The sequence below is a fragment of the Argiope bruennichi genome, chromosome 7 (assembly GCF_947563725.1).
Source record: "Argiope bruennichi chromosome 7, qqArgBrue1.1, whole genome shotgun sequence".
NCBI lineage: Eukaryota > Metazoa > Arthropoda > Arachnida > Araneae > Araneidae > Argiope > Argiope bruennichi.
The window spans coordinates 90313522-90334752 of NC_079157.1; the positions used below are offsets into that span (position 1 = coordinate 90313522).

At 26.4% G+C, this 21231-nt stretch overlaps 2 protein-coding genes across 4 annotated transcripts; one reads left to right on the top strand and one right to left on the bottom strand.

Annotated features, from left to right (window-relative positions):
* The first annotated feature begins 40 nt into the window (after positions 1 to 40).
* On the top strand, positions 41 to 6427 carry LOC129975894 (phosphomevalonate kinase-like). Its single transcript, XM_056089171.1, has 4 exons — positions 41 to 371; positions 2892 to 2955; positions 3896 to 4187; positions 6206 to 6427. Exons 1-4 carry the CDS (start codon positions 271 to 273, stop codon positions 6340 to 6342), a joined length of 594 nt encoding a protein of 197 aa, XP_055945146.1. The 5' UTR covers positions 41 to 270; the 3' UTR covers positions 6343 to 6427.
* A 2411-nt stretch (positions 6428 to 8838) lies between these two features.
* On the bottom strand, positions 8839 to 20332 carry LOC129976460 (sodium/potassium-transporting ATPase subunit beta-1-interacting protein 1-like). 3 transcript variants are annotated; one of them, XM_056090053.1, is made up of 7 exons: positions 19993 to 20332; positions 19276 to 19413; positions 19104 to 19184; positions 16377 to 16568; positions 15242 to 15302; positions 13157 to 13235; positions 11323 to 11497 (listed from the first exon to the last, which is right to left on the bottom strand). In XM_056090053.1, the coding sequence occupies exons 1-7, from the start codon at positions 20044 to 20046 to the stop codon at positions 11464 to 11466; spliced, it is 639 nt and encodes a 212-aa protein (XP_055946028.1). In that variant the 5' UTR covers positions 20047 to 20332; the 3' UTR covers positions 11323 to 11463. The 3 variants fall into 3 exon arrangements, with proteins under 3 accessions (XP_055946027.1, XP_055946028.1, XP_055946029.1); XM_056090054.1 differs by having other exon boundaries at positions 11362 to 11497; positions 13153 to 13235; XM_056090052.1 differs by lacking the exon at positions 13157 to 13235 and having other exon boundaries at positions 8839 to 11497.
* Positions 20333 to 21231: the final 899 nt, after the last annotated feature.

The window sequence follows — 21231 nt, forward strand, 5'->3', positions numbered from 1 at the left end:
AGAAGTAAACTCATGTTGTCTGCTGTGTGTTGCTATCGATTTTTGCACAGCAGGAAAATCGAAACGTAAACAATCAACAGGAATGCAGGCAGATGCCCGCTGTCAGTCGGGTTTCCAAACGCAACCAGTTTTTTAATAGGAATGTTAATATAGACATAGAATATTTGAATTCAGGATTTAATCTTATACACACTTACTTTGATAGCTAAGCGTTATCGTATAATCATTCATATTATTTTATTTACAGAAAAAATTTCTGTATTTTTCATAATGCCACGGGAAAATTCGAATGGGAAACCTGATATTATTATAATTCTCAGTGGGAAAAGAAAATGTGGTAAAGATTATGTTGCAAATATTTTACTTGAAAGGTTTGATAATTTCTTTTTTATTTCAAAACATTTATCTGATCATATTGTGTTTGCTTTCCTAGGGAACGTTCTAAGAAAATTTTATCTATTAACTATACTTTTAGAAAGTTTTGAAGCTCTTATCACTTTCTTTTCTTAAGCTTTTACTTGATGAAATATGAAATAATTCTTAGAATGTAGTTAAAGCTATGGATAAATATATTGTAGTCAACTGTGCAATCAGAGATAAAAAAACCCTAACCTGACTAAATTGTTTAGTATTGTTCAGAGCTAAAAAGGAAAACTAATTCATAAATTTATGGAGATATCAAGTAGATTATATAATTTACTTTGTACCAATGAGAACTGAAAGGGGTGGCTATTACCTTCTGGAAATTTAATAGTGTGGTCAACTGCTCTTTGGATATATTTTATCTAATAGAGTATTGTGATTATTCCTCATGCATTTATAATTTTTTTAAAAGTATTTTCTTACAGTTATGCTATCAATTAAAACATTGTTAGTTTTCTCTTCTGGTATTTGTTGATATTTACAGCTTCCAATTTACTTATTAATTTTCAGATTATGCCAAGTTCCATTCTACATAAGATGCATTATGGTTTCATTTGTTGGCAATTAATAGCAGGTTATATTTTGATTTTTTTTTGTATTGTATCACATTGATTAAAATATCCTTCTTCCCTGAAGCAAATATATGCAATGGTATATCCAAGAAAATACTCTATATATCAGACGTTTGTTAAGATATCTTGAGATTTCAATAGAAAAATAGTTTTGCATGTGGAATTAAAATTTTATATATCAAAAAAGATTTTCATAATAATTATGTATGCCAATTGTAGTTAAAAAGTGTCCAATAATTCCATACATAAGAAAGAATATCAATTAAATAAAGAATAAAAAATGTTTCGTTGATTATTACTATAATAGAAATTCTTGGAAGGTTGGAAAATCATTTTCAAAAAAGCAATAAGCATTTGCCAGAGAGTTATATGCTGTTCTTAGCTTTTATGTATTTATTTCCTGGAACATACTTATTAGCAGCACGCCATTGGTGAATTTAGGCTACTTTTCCGTTAGCCAGGCGCAAGTGAAAAATTGCCAAATAACGTAGAATTCCGCCAAATTTGCATTTGATTCACAATCCGTTAGCCGGGTGCAAGCAAAAAATTGCCAAATAATATAGAATTTTGCCAAATTCGTGTTCTGTTTACAATTGGTGACATTTGCGCTCGGCTAATGGAAAAGTACCAATTTTAGAATTAACTGCATATTATTGGTTAACACAAGCTATCATTAACCAAGAAATGATGGTGATTTTTTGGCAATCAATCACTGGCATGCAGTGATTATATATAGTTAAACATTAGAAAACTGCATATTATTGGTTGTTTTTTCATGCCTTGGGTATCTGCATTTTGTTTTATTATTATGATATTTTAATATTCATTTATAGTAAATATATACTTCTCATTTGAATCTTAAATATGTTTTTGAACTTTAAGTTTCTATTAGTAATAAGCAGGTCTCTGAAGTAAATAACTCTATTACTGGTTAAACCATTATTATATCAAATTAATTGAATGAAATTGAGATTAGTTCATATTATTTCTGAATTAATTGCTTCTCAGTTAAAGGGGGAGGGGGTATTTTTTCCTTTTATACTTTGAGCCTTAATTCTTGCATATCTCTTCTTTTCTCAAAGTCAAGTAGAATAAATGGAGATTTTTACATATTTAGGCTTTGGATAGTTGATATTCTATTATATATGTTTTCTTTGCAGTCAGTTTTCTTCAACTATATGCTAAGATTCAATAAATGATGCTTTCTTTCAGTTACCATGGTGATGTATCTGACTGCCATTGGTTTACAATTAACTGCATATTATTGGTTAGAATTAATAGCTTATTGATTAGAATTAATAGGTGCATTATTAGCTATCATTAGCCAAGAAATGATTGTGATTTTTTAGCAATCAATCACTGCCATGTAATTAATAAACTATCCATTTCGTTACATGAAATGAGTTTGCACTTTAAATTCCTTATTATAATAATGGTTTCTAATTGGGAATTTTTAAGTGTAAAAGAAAAATTAATCTTAATTAAAAGATGTAGAAAGCAAGGTTCAAAAAATGCAGCAAATTACAAAAAAAAAAAAAAAAAAAAAAAAAAGCAGAAAGCAATAGAAATGGAATTTTGACTTTTGAAAAGTATGCTGTAAAAAATTTTAAAAAGTTGCAATTGCTCCTTTTCTAAAAAATATCTTATAATTTCATTATTTTAATTTTTATATTCTAAAAAAATCAGTAATGCATGTTGTTTTTAATAAAGAAATGACGAAAAAGTTGCAACTTGTAATATTGCAAATTTAATTTTTTTTCAGGAATTACCATATTTAATATGTTTTTAGATTTATATACATTGCAGATTGTGTGTAATGTTACTTAAATTTACAGTTTGTTTAAATATATATGTAATCTATTGAGATTTTCTTCTAAAAATTGTTTCATTTCATAGATATGGGAAGGATGATGCTGTAATTCTTCGATTATCCGGTCCACTTAAGGAGAGATATGCTTTGGTATGTTGCTATAATAAAATGTTTTTATCAATAATCAGTTCTAACTTTGTTATTGCAAAATTTTTGCTTTTATTTGCAAAACTTCTTGAAGATGCATACCAAAATAAATCTTTTAAAGGTTTTAAATATTTATATAGGGAGAAAAAATAATTTTAGAATGTAACTTTTCCTTCAGTAAAATTAAAAAAAATATATATTGAAGATATAATTACAAATTCTTGCATTCATTAATCAATTTTTTTATATATACAAATTCATTTTTCTGTTGGTTTTTCAGATTAAATTTCATTTCCATAGAGAAATAACATTGTTCCTACTAGCTTATTAATTGTATGTGCTTATACATAATTATTTAGAAAAGAATCTAATATTATGCCTTGTATATTATAGTATGGAGGGAAGTTTAAATAGTTATAATCAGTTCATTGTTTCTACTTTTTTTAGTACCCTTTATGAATTGCAGAACTTTATTAGCCAAGTAGTTAAGTCTGCTTTATGGCCAAGGATCTGGGTCTTAAGTTTTCATTTCTAATAAAAGTCAGCATATTTGTGGAGATTTTGATTACTAAAATATATGTGTTCTTTATATGTGGATGTTTTTCAGAAACTTGATAACAATAAAAATGCATGGACTTTATGTTAAGATTTTTTTAAAAAATCAATTTAGAGTGTTATATCTGACAACTACTGCTGAAAAAAAGACATTTTTGGCAAAAATTTACACTTGGAAACCACCTGCTATCAATCAAATAAAGTATCTATCTACAAAATAAAACAATGAAATAAAAATAAGAACCATGGTATTGTTTCTAAACTTGCATATTATTTCATCTTCAATATTTATATCAAATTTTTTAATAGCAAAAGAAAGAAAAAAAATTATCACACTTTTTAAATTCTTTAAATATAGTTTTTGAAATTATAATTTTTTTTTTTTCAGGAAAACAATCTTAACTATGAAAAACTCTTAGATTCTTCTGAATATAAAGAAATATTTCGGGAAAAAATGATCAAGTGGGGAGAAGCCATTCGAAATCAGGATCCAGGTTACTTCTGTCGTCATGCAATCCAACAATCTTGTGCCAAATCCAAACGAATATGGATTGTAAGTGATGCAAGAAGAAAAACAGATATTGAGTTTTTCAAAACAAACTATCCTGATGAGACATATACTGTTAGGATAAATGCTTCTGATGTGGTTCGTCAAAAAAGAGGCTGGAATTATGCTAAGGGTAAATAAAAATTTTAATATATATGTGATAAGTTAAATTTATACTCTTTGAAATAAATTCATTATAACTTACGAGTTGCATAAATTTTCATTGTTCTTCATGCCTGTCTGAAGATTAGATTGTCTTTTTATCTTCTCCATAATCATAATACTGCTGAATTAACAATTTTCCATAGTTTCAGTTTTTAGATGAGAGAAATTCCTTTTCTTGTATATAAAAGCTATGCGCTTTTACCTGCGACTTCATACGCGTGAAAATAGATTGGAATTTATGGCATCAATGGCTTTATCTTTTGTTACTCCTGCGCATGCGTGTTTTTTCAACGCTAATCGGACAACACAAATGTATTAATTTTCTACGCCAGTTGGGGCAATGCAATATAGATTATAAATTGTTAATTTCCTTTATTCTGTTCAAAGTTTTATATTTAAAGTTTAATTTTAAATGTATCGAACACTAAGACAATAAACAGAATCATTTGAAATAATAGTCAACATCATGTTAGGCCTAATCTCATTGGCGTGGGGGAAACCCCTCCCCTGAAGCTTTACTCATTTGGCGGGAAAGTTAGTTTTTAATTAATAAACAATTAACCACTCAATTAAACAGAATAAATAGTAGCCTATGTCCTATTCCAGACTATAATCTCTCAGCTAAATTTCATCCAATTCTGTTCAGCAGTTCTGGCGTGATTGACATCCAAACATCCATCCATCCAAACTTTCACATTTATAATAGTAGTATAGATTAAGAAAATAAACAGAATCATTTGAAATAATAGTCAAAATCATATTAAGTCTAATCTCATTGGCGTGGGGAAAAAAAACCACTGAAGCTTTACTCATTTGACGATTTTTGGCGGGAAAGTTAGTTTTTAATTAATAAACAATTAACCACTCAATTAAATGGAATAAATAGTAGCCTATGTCCTATTCCAGACTATAATCTATCTCTCAGCAAAATTTCATCCAATTCTGTTCACCAGTTCTGGCGTGATTGATTAACAAACATCCATCCAAACTTTCACATTTATAAGAGTAGTATAGATGGTTTCTTTTTGTCTTTGATCTTTCAATACAAAGCATATCACTTCAGTAAATGATTGTAGATAATATACTTAAAAGTAATCTTGGAAGATGAAAATTTATGCATAACTGCTGATAAGATTGATAAAACATATCTGTCAATAGGAATTTCTCCTCTTTCTTTTCGTGCTCTCTAAATATATTAAGGGTACTCAAGTCTCCTATCTGCTTAAAGCAGCATAATCACTTTGGAATAACTGCTGCCTCATGGAACTAGAATGTAGTGGCACCATAAACTTTGCAGTCTCTTACCAAACTAAAAAGTATATACTATAAAACTGTCATCTTTAGTTGAGAAATTTTAAAATAGAATAAATTTTTTACAAATGTATTTTTAAAAAATTCGGAATTCCAACAATAACATATTTAAGTTGAACGGATTCTAAGAAAAAGACAATTCAAAGATTTATAGTAGAATTTGGCTTATCTTTTAGATATAGAAAACAAAATTGATTTTACAAATGTTCCGATTATTATTGTATGTTCAAATTGTGCATGACCTTGAGTAACTTGCTCCTCCTCAACACAAAATGCTTAATTTTTTCTTTACATCAATTCATATATCTATAATAATTTATAGAACAAGTATTGACAGATTAAAAACCATTTTTAAGATTTTAGGGTAATCTTCATATGGTTCCGAAATGAGGCATATACGAAAATAAAATTGTCAAACATAACATTTGCAAAAGCATTCACATAATGGCTGGCATGAGTCCAAGACATGAAGGTTGTTTTACGCTTTTTATTTCAGGAAATATCAATGAAATGCAGTTATTTTAATAGAAGACATGAGAAACCAGAGTGTGTAGTAGAAACCAGAAAGAATTCATAATCAAATCTAGTATTTGATTTCTTATATTTTATAATAAATAGAATAAGAATTGACATAAGAATTATAACTATACTAATTAATTTAAATAATCTTTCAAGGTGTTGATGATTGTGAATCTGAATGTGGACTGGATGATTACAATCAATGGAATCTTGAAATTTATAATGACAACGATGAACAAATGTTGGAAGGAATACAGAAAGTTTTTCTTTCAACAAAAATAAATGTTAAATGAATATCTTCCATATTTATTTATTATATTTTGAATCTATTTTCTATATATAGTATATTTTATAAAATAAATGTATTTGTTAATTTTTGATGTTGCCTTTCTTTAGCTTGAGCTAGAAAAAGGGGATGGGGACCTTCCTATTCGAGTCAATTTACCATTAAGTAAAATAAAATTTTAAAATGCAAGGTACACTTTGAAATGATTTTTTTTTCAAGCACAAAATGCATTAGATTTACATATGAGAATGATAAACCATCTTTCAAAATCCACTTTCTAAATATGGATTTTGATTCCTCTTATGGGAAAATGTTATTAAAGGAATGAAGTATTTTTGTACAATAAATAAAAAGCTTATATTTACTTCTAAGCTGTAATAACTGTATCTAGTAGATTTATAGATTGAATGTGTCTATTAAATTTCAAATTTTAGTACAAACTGCAAAATATATTTTGTATAATATTTTATTTAAATGACATAATAACACATAACAACCACTTACATGCAACATTGTTTCAATATGGCTCTAAGAAAAATTCATTTTATGCACAAATATATATCACAATTCTGTACAAAAATACATTCCAAAATAATCTTTGGCTAATATATAACTGATAATTTTTTTTTTCTTTTTGAACATGTGAAAAGGCCTTCAATATCAATAAAATAGTGATTGCAGAAATAAATTACAAAAAGAAACCAGATGATATATTTAAATGCATAAGCTGATGGCACACATTATAATGAAAGTGCAAATTAAGAATGCCTGTTTTAGTATATTCAAGACGCGAGGTAGCAGAAATTTATTATCTAACTTTATAAGCAGCAGAGAAATATAATGGTAGATAGAATTCATTTAATACTTCCTTTAAAATAAAGTTTCTATAGATAATTATGGTAATATTTGGAATAAAATAACAAATATTAACTTTCTAAAAACAATCATTAAAATGTTTATTATATATGCAACTAATTTTTATCTGATTAAAAAATTAAAGAAAGGATTGCAATATTACATTTTTTTTCATAATCCAATCCAAATTTTGCAGGAAACTATGCAGCTAATCTCATTTTACGAGATTCGAATGAAAATATTTATGCTTTAAAAGATTGAGATATAAAAATTAAAAATGAATTTAAAGGACCCCCCCCCCTCCCATACAAAATTTAAAAAAAAAAAAAAAATTGTATGGCTTTTTTTATTTGTTAAAAATATAGCTACTAAACACTTTAGAACAGAAGAAATCTATTTATATAAAGCACATATAATTCCTTATCCAAAAATTCTGACACTACTACTGATGATAATTATAAATATTCCAACTTATTTTTTCTTAAAACTTTCAACAAATAGTTACTTTTTGAAACAAGGATCTGCAGTTTATTAGTTGCAAGATTAAAAATTCAAACAATGAAATCCAGTGGAATTATTACTGTAATATCTGGGAAATTATTATTTTAAAAATATATGTAAACTTGCTGGTCAGAATAATTTATATAAAGTTACAAATCTTTGATAGATGAAAAATTGCAATTATGTTTAATTCCTTATCTACTAAATTACAAGATGGTATATATACCATGATGCGATATAAATGCCTTTAACAAATACCATAATGAGTAACTTGTTACTAATTTTATAAGATCCCAATACTTTGGAATGTAATAAATATACCTTAAAGGATTTTTCCTGAATTATAAATATTCCAACTCAGAATAAGGGGGAAAGATTTTATCATTAACTAAAGCATTAATATTATATATATATATATAATCTCATATTACAAATTTTTTTTAATTACAACTTTTTTAAAGATATTTTTAAAAAATAATTTATAAACATAATTAATTGAATGATGCACAACAGTTTTCTGAACACTAAGCAACAATTGAGCAGAAGTTTTATTTCATAGAAATTTTGCAAATATAACTTATCTTAAAAATAATCTTATTTTATTAAATGAAACTAGATGTTTCAATTATTCAAACACTGACTGTTAAGGAATGAATGATGCTTCTCATTCTATCTTAACTATTAATTTGTTCACAAATAAAAGATTACAAATTTCATAAAGTAAAAATTGAAACATCAGTGCGGCAGAAATAATGATAATAAAATCTCATCAATTTATAAATGATATACTAGAAATCATAACATACATTAGAAATATATATACAAAAACAAAATCTTACAAAATAAATACATTTGGCAAAGTGAACATAAAAAGAAAAAAATAAATACTTGTGTAAAAAATATACATATTCACAACACATATATAAACTAAAAAAAATAAAATAACTACAACTACCTAAAATGAGATTTATATACAAAGACTGGTTTAAAATTTAAGATCACATTCAAGAATTTCATGTAAATTCAAATTATTAAAAAAAATGTTTCAAAGATTCATTAAAAATCACAGATATATATATATATATATATATAAAATGTATTAAAGCTTTACAAGATACCAAAATATTAAATCAAGAAAATAGGATCTATATATACAAAAGCATACCAATTAAAATAATTTTAAAAATAACAACGTTTTTTGCAATAATTTCATTATCATTTGAAAAAATATTGTAATTATTTAAAAATTATATCAATATTGTTATTTTAAGAGAATATATTTAGATTTTTGGAATGCTTTTCTCGAATAACAGAAGCAATCACTAAATATCATATTTTCAACTACCATGGTAGCTGTGAAAATGTGAATAGTTATATTAAATAAATCAATCTAAACACAAAACTGATAAAAAAATTCAATTCTTTTGTTACTGTTATAACAGCTGCATTTAGTGCAATGAATACTCATTTTGGCTCTAAAGATCTAAAAAAAATGCCAAAGAAATTTAAACTTTCAAAACCAAAACTAATTTGGCAAATTAAGTTATTCAGGAACTCAGAATAGGTATGTATATACCTTTTTTCAATATAGTAACTTAGATTACAAAAGCTGCCTGTAGTTTAAATGATTTAGAGCATATAAGGAACCTTCATAATACAAAAGATAGACAAATAAAAGTTACATTACAGCTGAATCATGCAGGAATTAATGACATGTATAAAATACATATTTAATGGAGCAATTGTTCTTATTAAGAACAATATAATCATGCATTATTAAACAATTTAGAAATGGGAATTTTTACTTCCATTGGAATACATAACATGTACATTTCAATGGGTATTCAGAAACTGGGAATAATATGATTCCTCTCCTCGGAAAAAAACATGCCAAATGTAAAATAACTTTTTTTTTTCACTTTAATCTGTTTTAAATTTAAAGCTTCAATTAGCTTAGAACTAATAATTTTCAGCTGTCAAATTAATAGCCAAGCTATTTATATACACTGAAATTTACTAATCTGAAGATCTTTTTCTCTCATGCTTTACAAAAATTGTACAAATAAATACGAATAGAAATAAACATTATGATCAGAAAAGGCCAGTACGGCCACTGGGAGGGTTAAAACCACATAGAGAAGAAATTAAGAAAAGTATTTTTTTCTTCTTTTTAATAATGTTTAGTGTCTTTTTTTCAGGAGTATATATGTCTCATCATTTATAAAATAAAAATAATTTTATTTATCTTCAATGAATAGTAGAATTTAAAATATTCAGTTTTATACACACTAATCTGAATCTAATTATACTATTTAAAAATATTAGAAAAGTCAATGCTATATTAAAAGGGAAAGAAGTGTGATAAAACTTATAAATTAAATATAAAACTTCATTTAAAACTTTTAAAAAATCATATAAAATTTCACCATGTATATTTCTTATATCATATTTAAAAAAAATTCTTGTTATGAAAAATTGGTCCCAGCATGTATTGCAGCTTTATCTATGATCAGAAATATTAAATTTCCTTTGGCAGCAAAAATAAAGTATATATTTTTCCTTTTAAACACATATTGTAAATCAAATGTGCAGTGTAAATGTATAAGAAGAATTAAGAAAATTACAGTTAACTACAATTCAAGTTGGCAATATGAGAAAAGTTCTCAGTATTATTCCATTGTATTAAATAGTTCCAATGTATTTCAAAAATAACCACTATATATTTAAACAAAATACAGTTTAAAAAAATCAATAGCCAATATTCTGAATAAAATTTTATCGTACCCCTTAATGCTAGGCACAACTAATTAAATGACAAATGCAGTTCATTTTCATGGTTAAAAAATCCTTTTCTTTATTTCTTTTTGCTTTGTTTATCACTTGAAAATCTGAAACAATTTTCCACAGGCATATATACAACACTTCAAAGTTAAAGTGGGGTCAATTTGAATTCCCCCCCCTTTCATTTATTTATTTGATATGATACAAGGAATTTTTTTTTATATATATATTTTACCATATTTTTATACCTACTACTATACATATATAAACAAGTCTTTAAAAATAATTTTCTACATATTAAAAAAAAAGAAGAAAAAAAGAAACCAATCAAAAATCAGAATTTTAATTTTATAGGTTATACTTATAGGTATTTAACATAATTTAAGTTTGAAATTAAGTTGGGTAGTAATTTAAAAGGGATCATTTTAAGTCTTTTAAAGATCTGGAAAACATATTGTATCTTTCACCAGGGATGTAATACTCTCATACTCTCTGCATACTTGCCAACTTGAATTGTCATTGACCACATACTAATTTTAAATTTTACAAGGCACAAATAGCAATCCACATTTTTACCTTCTGGAATATCTCGGATGAAACAGGTACTATCCCTGAGCAAAGATTCAGTATCATTTACATTTGAATCAAGTCAGATTTGACAATCTGTCAGATCACAGTATCCGATTCATTCATGTATATAGGACTAGGTCTTCCATTCAGGAAAAGTACAGAAGTTGGTCTCGATCCACTTTCTGAAGGAGGTTCAGACATGGAGAAAGAAGGATTGGTTTGTGCTGGATAATAGTCAGAATTAAAATTGTTCTGTTGACTTGATTGGTTTATGAGTTTTGTGACAGGGTTTTGGTAATAGCGTCTTCTGGAGCCACGCTTGGAACGTGTTGACCTTTGTTTAACTTTTCTTGGGGTCATGGGGCGCTGGCAGGCATTGGAATTGAGATCGGGAGGCGCTGTATTGTTGTGATATTCAATGCTATATGGTAAATTCCTGATCTGTTTTACCGAACCTAAAGAGAGATTCAGAAGACAGGACACTGAGTGAATTTAATAAAAAAATAATACAAAACTTCTAGATATGTTTTTTTTATACTTAATGTAAATCTAGATAAAAACTAGCTACCTTATCACTATTAAAAATTCAATGGACAAAAAAAAAAATGTATATAAAGATGCATATTATATATTTTTTTTACTGTTACAATGAAACTAAAATAAATATAAGTTATAAAATTAGCATCCCATTTTGAAGCAAAACATGTTGTCAATAATATAATATAAAACATCATTTAGTAAAAAAAAAAAATTAGTGGTGTTTTTATCTCCAGCTGTTACTGGAGCATTAACTGAAGCAGCAGGTAATTAGAATTCAGCTAAATTTACAGATCTAATTTCTTGAATTTGCAACTATTGTTAACGGGAGAAGACAAGAATAGGTGACCCTTTCAGATAGTGTGAATGGACAACACAGCTTCCATTAGCTTGGGGAGAAGAAAAAAAAAAAAAAAAAAAAAAAAAAAGGTGAATATATTTTTTTTTCATTTTCTGCTCTAAAATCTTAAATTTTTCCAACATATATTATAAAAGTCTAATCATACAAAAGTTACAGGATGATTAAATGATTAATTTTTGAAGTAAGCAGCTTAAATAGAGAAATATATGTTAATTAATATTGTGAACATATTGTGCAATGCTTTGCTTTTGTATAATATGTAAATAAATGCTTTGCTTTTGTATAATAAAAATTAAATATGAATGATAGAAACTAAATAGTATGTATATAACTTCAATCCTTAATTCGGTGTTGTTATGTATATGGAAATGTTTAACAAGAACATTTTTTATGAAAAGAAAGATCAACTGATTATACAATACTATAAAAATTATTCACCTTCTGGAATAAAAAACTAGATTTATATATAAAGCCATCTAATACAATATACAACAAAAATCTTAAATACTATCTATAAGTATAATTATTTACATGAAAACTGGATACATTATTTAATTGGACTTCGGAAATGAAACTTGTAATGATATAAATACAAAAAATCTTTTTAGGCAGATTAAATATAACACTATATTTTCTATACATCAATTATAATCATCAAAAGTCTCAGACTGTTAATAAAATAATTTAAACAGTTATATTTGGCATATATAACTCTAAAAATATAATATAGTTCTAAATAATATATATATATATTTCAATTATGTGATAAAGACATGCAACTAGTACAACATGCAAAATTAAGAATACATTCTATATCATTAGTGCATTTGTCAGTAGTTAGCATAGAAATTGATTAAAATTAGTAGTTAAAAGAAACATGCTAAGTTAATAAAGATTGAATCTGAAACCTGCTCCAAATTTGAATGTCTGCATAATCTAACTGACTGATCATGGACCAAATAATAATACATAACAAATCCTTTAAATTTGAATTCATATGGGAAATTTTCTAAGCTGTGTTGATGCTAATGCCCAATATTCTTTTGCACAAAGAAAAATAATTGGAAATTTTTAGGCTTTTACTGTATCAAATGCAAAAATTTTCTTTTTCTCTAGAAATATGGGATTACCATCTTCTAAAATGAAATATCTATTTTCAGCCATTCAAAAATGGAAGGTAGGTTTGAGGCTAGAGGGCAGAATGACATTTACCTACATGGGTTGCAGACACATTTGAGAGGCCTTTGCGGGCGAGTGATAGGTAGACAATGAATCAAAGCCACCAATAAAATCAACTGAAACAGAGAGTGCCATTAACTTCATGCCACAGGTGGTTCAGTGCAATAAAGTGACCAATACCCTCACTAATTAGGGCAATCAGCATTCCAAATAGTAAAAAAGTTAGTTTATTTTAGTTAAATTAGATAATATTTTGAAACTGCATGGAGTGGGTGGAGGGAAATTGCATAATTTTGACGCATGGTCAGTTTAATAAACACAACATTTTAATAATCGTATCTGCATTTTCATACATGAATGATCTGAGGATATTTCATCCAGGAAGGCAAATATATTATGCATCATGTTTTAAGAAATATTTAAAAATACCTGAAATTGTGAATTTCCATTCCTGAAATGAGGAATGTGCCAGTATGCTAGCACGGCATAAATAGAAAGTAGAAAATAAATCAGATAAATCAATTTATTAATGATAAGAAGGCCTCACTATCTTGTATGACATTTAGAAAAAGCTTAAACTGATGCCATATTCTAAATATTCATAGTATACCAATGGATCCAACAAGGATATGTTACCATATTTAAATTATATATTAATTTAAATGAATTTTAAGACAAGTAACTGGGCAAAAATATATTGTTTTGTATATAATTTATTTTGATAGTAGACAAAGAAGATAAAGTATTTGGATTGCTTTACCTATGGGGCCAATTTCTCAAACCTTATGCAAGAAAAAAGTCAATATTTTAATAAAAAATTCTTGATTTGAACAAAGTAATATTTAACGAAGCAAATAATTATTAAGTCGAAAAACGGCCCTTCAACCATCTGAAGCAAGTAAAATTAAACCTCTTTCTGAATTTTTTTTTTTTGAATTAAAAAATATAGAAGTATTGAAATTTCTTTAGAATATGAAAGAAGGCTTAATTATTTTATGAAGCCCCCCCCCTCTCCCTTTTTTTTTCTGGTTTGGTCACTGTATTGCACATCATGCAGCTAAAAGTCTGCAGACCCATTTTCCATGCTTTAATAGTGATTAGTGTCATCTGAATAGGTTGATATATATTGATGTGAAATGCCAAGAAACAAAATATATAAAAATAAAAAGTGTTCAAAACAATGTGAAAATAAACATTTCTCCTTAAAGAATAAAGTGACATTACAAAAGTGTATTTTAGTTCAAACAAACATAGTAAGTGCTATAGTTTTAAACAAAGGAAAGGAAGACATGAACATAAATCCATAGTTAATTGACATATTATTCAATATCCTTTAAAGTTTGCATGGAAATTACAGTCAGTATAGTGCTATTAATATTGAATGAACATAGAAAAATATGACGAGAAATAAATTAATCATCAATTTTGAAATCTTTCTTAATTCTTATGTTTTAAATAAAAAAAATTATATATTTAAAAAATGTATCACAACTTAATTAGCACAAATAGATATAAATAATAGAATAAACCAAATGTAAATACAGGCAGCATTATAATTGAATATATTAAAAGTACATAAAATCTATAAAATATCTTTACTAAGTCACTTTTAACAGTTTTTTAATATATTATATTTCAAGGGAACTTTTGCTACAATAAAAAAAATTCCAATAAAATTCCCCCTTGTACATGGAATACCATATGTATAAATAAAATTTTATTAGCAGCAGCAGGGATGACTGGACTTTAATTGCAAAAATACTAAACATCCCCATACAGTAAAAAACTTTACAATAGTGCTTTAAAATTAATGATAACTTTATGAGAATAATATTAGTTTACAAAATATTACTAATTATAGTATTAGTTTCACTGGTCAGAAATCTAGAAATTACTGGTTTGGAAGAAGAGGGATGATCAGGACCTGCAGTAAATACCAACTGAAATGGAATGCGAAATCCTGACTTATAAAGCAGAAATTTGCAAAAATGAGAATAAACCCACATACTATTTTATTTTGCTGCTACATTGAACATCAACTTACTAATTGCTTCAAAATATGCTAAACAATATAGAAATGAAAAATTTTGAGGACCAGGATTTTTAATGAAGTCATACTTACAAGAATCTTCATCTCTACTAAAGACATAAATTGTACCACATGCAGCAAGTATTCCTAAAATCTGAAAAAACACAGTAAAATTAACAGGAATTTCTTAACAACATCAGAATAAATGCATGCTATATCACTGTTATATGTTAAATAACTTATTTCACCATTAAAAGAATTATAGCTTTCAACAATTAATATTAAAAAAATTGATTTAGAAAAATTGCATATCTTATCAAGCTCATATTTTTTTAATCAACAAGATGCAAATTTGTAAGTACTGTTCTTTACCTACAAAATATTAAATGAATGAACCCTTATGAAAAAATAGCTTACTTAGAAATATGGCTAAAATTTTTAAATATTACAAAATATCATAATTTATATCTTATATAGAAAAGAAAAGAATTAAAATGATATCCTGTTTTGAAGTTATACCAGTGATATTTTGAGACAAAACACATATTTTTAAATCATGCTTAAACTATAACTGAACTGGCATGCCCTCTATAAGTTTCCAAAGCTCAATGAAAAGGTTTTAATCTTGATACACAACCTGCATAGACCTATTTACAATTAAGGTATTTATCAATTGGGTTTTAAAAACAACAATTTCCTAATTTCAAAAATTAGATTTATCATTAAAAATAGGCAAGGAAGACAAAAGTAATAAATAAATAAAAAATCTAATTACTAATAATTGAAATTTTTTTCATATTTTTAATATATATTTTGGAACTTAGATTAACACAGATTATCATATACTGCATAATTCAGTAATACATTAAAAATGCTAGTGCAGTATTTTATTTGCAAAATTGATAGCAAATATTTAAAAATAAAATTTACTACATACTATTATAAGAATTGTTACATTTAAATGACTTAAATTCTACTTATAATTCAACATTCAAAGCAATAAGAGAAATAAGTTCATCAAAGATACAGCAGCTCTTAAAGTATTCAAAGAGCGTGTAAGGAAATAGTTAAGAGTTAATTTCAGTATGGCCAGTGTCAACTTTTTTTTCTCCATTTTGCAATTTCTTCATATTTTATTTTCACATTTACAACAATAAAATTTTTTAAAGTTCAAAACTATATATCTTTTACATTTATATCCCCCCCCCTCAAATTAAGTAAGACTTACAGCTAGGAAACACTGAAGGCCAGCTTGTATAGCTTCAATGTAAAAATATTCTAGAACACATCCTTCAACAGAAGTAGGAGTAGGAAACAAATAAGGATCATCATAAGAAGAATTGTAAATAGGCCTACATCCTGCGCCATTCACAAGCCACCAGCTATGGCTACCAGTACCCATATTCAAGACATCTGTATCCTAGAAGAAACAAATAAAATTTAAGGATGGGACTTAAAATAGATATTTAAAACATATTATTGTAAAAAATGATTTAAAAATTAAAAAATAATGATAATAATTTTAAAAAAATTTATTAGCCTTAGTAGTGCACAATTTCTAATTAATTTTTCTAATTTATCAGTATCTTCTTAATGGTATATACATGTAATGATATTTTAAACTCTAATTTAAACTTAATTAATTTCCTAATTTTTTGCTAAATTCAGCACATATTAGCTTCATTCTAAAATATTCTCTTATTTCCTGATCCCATTCTACCTTTTCTATTTAATTATATCAACAGAAGCCCTGTGAAAATGCTTAAAGTTGCACTTTCACACACTCCGAGTAAAGGAGGCAAGCCTAACACATTCTTTTAAAAGATCCTTATGATTTCCTTGCCTGTGGTTGACATGTGTAGGAAATCCCTATAAAAATCTCACAGTATATATTCATAGGGATAAAATTTTCATTTGCTTTTCCTCATTTCATTTTGTGTCGTTCTGTGATGTGGTCATCGCTTCTGCTTGTCCATAAATCATGCTTCCTGGGATGCAAATAAAACAGAATTAAAAATTCAAAGTGTATTTTCTGTCTTTGGCCACGATTCTGCTTTCAAGAATTATATGTTTACATACATATGTTGCATACTTTCATGTAACCAATTTTATATTTTTCTTTCATACAAAAGAATGTATTAAAAATATTCATGCAAGTTATAGTGTTGTAAAATAATTTTTCAACTTAAGAATTTTTCATTTCAAAAGAAAATTAATCTCTCACACAATTGAGGTATTCAATCAAATTTTGCAAAAACAAGCATATTAGATAAGTAGAAGTAATCTTGAAAACAATTATATTTTGATGTAGAATAAATGATTGTTTAAGGAAAAAAAAAAAGCTGTGTAAAATATGTTTAGAGTAATCAGAAGAAATAAACTAAAATCGATTTGAAAATATTACAAAATACTACTAATTATTAGTATAAGTAACTAATTTAAATATTTACACATAAAAGTACTTTTATTCTTCTTAGAAAATATTATTAAAAAAGAAGAAAATTAGTAAAGTAATAGCATTAAATGGTAAAAAAGCCATGTTGGGCTAAACATAAGAAGCAGAACTATTATTTATTTCAGTTTTACTATGATATTTATTTATTATTTTAAAAAACTCGTTACAAGTATAAAACATTTGTACATCTGATTTATTAGAATAATACTAAATGCAGCAAAATTACGAAACAAGGACAGGGAAGCATGCATTTTCTATAGGTCAAAATAACCTTGAAGAGAGATGGTAAAAATAGGCTCTAGCATTTGAGGATAAATTATTACCAGAAGGATTTTAATAGAATACAAATCAATATCTGTAAGTTTTACATAAAAAAAAATCTTCAGCAGTTAGTACAATTATAGCAGATAATTCATACTAAATCAAACACTGCTCTACCATTTTTTACCAAAAGTTGATAAAGATACAAACCAGACGATAGAATTCATAATCTTGTACCTCATTTGTTTCATACCACTTTAATGTACTTGTAGATATATGTGCATGTGCTGAAAGCTTATAAGCCAGTTAACAGCTACGCTACACGAGCAATTGCTTTTATATTGTGGTCGTGTTACTGGGCTGCAAACCGCAAGGTCCCAGGTTCTATCCTCGCTCATTATCAATCCGCTACATTGGTTGCTGATGCTGTAATAAGGCTTATAAGCTTTCACCACAGGCATAAGTTTATGTATGGAGGATACACTGATGAGTGTTTCAGATGTAGATATTCAGTGTTAAAGAATTTCATTGTTAAAATTCAAACAACCTCTTAGAATATGTTTTATAAATAAAACTAAATTGTATATTAGTGATAGTTTTTTTTATTTTTTTTTTCCTTTCTCTACAAACACTAATGTACAAAATAAATACGACTATGCTGAGTCCTTCAATTTCACTTAATTTTTTTATGAAAATCTATCAATTTATAACCTTTAGTAGAGCATTTTATTTTTATAAAATGTAACAAGTCTACATGCAAAATATTGAAATGATATAAATATTATAAAACATGAAAAATTCAGCATCTTTAAGTAATCTAATTACAGAAAATTAATTAATTAAATAACATAAAAGAAAAATGATTAAAATCTAAATATTTCGTAACTTCAATTATTTCAGTAAGATGTAAAGAAATCTGAACAAAATATTAACTCCTTAATGTGGTTTTAGCAAATGAATTAATTTTATGTATCAAGAAATATAGATTTTCTTAATTTGCAATAATTTTATATCAATCTTTTCTATTTCTAAAATTAAAATTATGTTAAAAAATTATTCCATAGATTCCATTTTTTTTTTTTTTTTTGATAATTCAATTAGTATAATGCCGTGATGACCCGAGTTAATTTAAGAATATGCTTTTGGAAAATTTTAATTCTAAATAATCTTATTATGTGAACTTTAATTAAAAAATTAGATATTGCAATCATCTTTTTTTATATATATAAATTTACTTACTCTCGTTAGAATACCAGCTTCAAAATACACGCAGATGACAAAGATATTCCATCCCAACCACAAAGAAGTCCAAACAACATACTTTGAGAAAAAAAACAGCAATTTAATTAACTTAAAATAAAACATTTATAGAATAAAAAAAATAATAATTAAAGATCAAATTTATACTTACACACATTAAATATTTTATTTTATATTGATAAGTTCCAAAAATTCCTAAAATGGTTATAATAATTTGAATAAAATTTACTATTATGGGTGTCCACATGTACCCTAAAAAATCCAAAACCTGACGCTGTATCAGAGATACCTAGAAAAACAGTAAAAATTATTAATATTTTAAATGAATTAAAAATTATAAAAAGATAATTTGACTTATGCAGTCTTTGTAAAAAACATTGTTATGATATTATATGCAATACATTAAATTGATGAGAGGAAAAAAATAAAGAAAATTTGAAAGAAGACAAGTAAAGAACTGAAAATATATCTTGTGCAATTAAAATAAAAAATAAAACAGCTGTAAAATCAAATAGGCTATCAAAAATTTTATGATTTTTCTATAGATAAAAATCTGCCTACCAATCTGCAAAATTTTACCAATATAGAACACAAATTTAGATAAGAATTATTTTTATAGATTCGTCTTTCTACATAGATCTCTCACTTAAACATTCCAAAATGAAGTGAAATATTTAAAAGAAATATTTGACTAAGATCTATAACAATAAGCTACGATTTTATACATAATTATAACATGATAGCTGTTACGGATATCAGAAAACTGATTATAAAAACTTAAAACACATTGTTATTGACGATAATCTATTTAAAAATTTCTTCGGTATAGTAAGAATTCATAAACTTTTTTAGTCAAAGTTTAACTTACCAGCTGAATAGTGCAAACAGATAAAAGTATACATCGTATGGCACAACAAGCCATGGTCAAAATCACATCATAAAACACTGAACAATAAAAAAAACATACATCCGGATTTTCACGCTGATCACATAATTGATAATACAAAGCAATCGGTATGTAAAAGTTTCAGCAGAAAATAGCAGTAGGAATTAATTTGAGAGTAAATAGACAACAGCGAGGACATCTACAAGTTCAAAGTGATTAATTCTTCAATAAACAACTGAAAGCACACACACACAAACATTAAGCGGTATTTTGATCTTGTTTCAAGTCAAGACAGACATCACTGTCTTCCTCCCCTACTCAGTTATTTCTCCCCTCCCCCTTCGGGATAACAACGTTGCCAACTTAAATAGTTTGCATACCGATGAGATAACTGTTATTGCTTTGTGGTCAGTTGTAGGTCGAAGGTCAAAATGAAAAATTGAAAGACAGTTTTACGAAAAGTAATAAAGAATTACAATTATATTTTCTATATATATTTCCCTGAGTGTAGTTTGCTCATTGTACAGACATACTAATAGCATTAAACATATAACAATGGTATGTGCTTGACGTCAGGCTAAAGAATCGAAGAACAGTTTTGAAGCTAAAGTCAGTTAGTTTGATTGATGTAAAGTTTCAATCTAAATAAAAATTAAATTTTGAAGTTAATTTTCTGTTAAAGATTTATAATTTTAGTAAATTTCATTGGAAGTGAAAGAGAATTAATCTAAAACCCTTACTTGTGGGTTTTATTTTATTACTCGTCTTTAGCGATCAGCCAATTCACCGGGATTAATGGGTGCTAAAATTTTCGGCTAAATATTTTAAGTATTTTTCTTAATTTCAAATTCTGGCAGTCGTAGCATTATAAAAGTCTTAAGTCGTTCTAGCTAAGGTTTTTGTTGTACTTCTAAATATCCTACTAGGATGTATTAATCTAATTTTCCGTCAGCTAGTAAAATTTGAATTTTAAATTAAAGCAGAAGTGATTATATTTCAACTAATACAAAAGAATATTTTAGAATTTTTCTGGGCTGGAACTAAGCACATTTCTTTAAAAAATATTACAAACAATAGTATCGTTTGGCATTGAAGTCTTATATACACTACAGAATAATTTTCATAATTTATTCAATATCTCAAAGAATTATCAAATCAAAAATTTTTTGATTCATCATAAAATTAAATTTTTAGCTTTATTTCCGAAAGGGTTTAACTGAA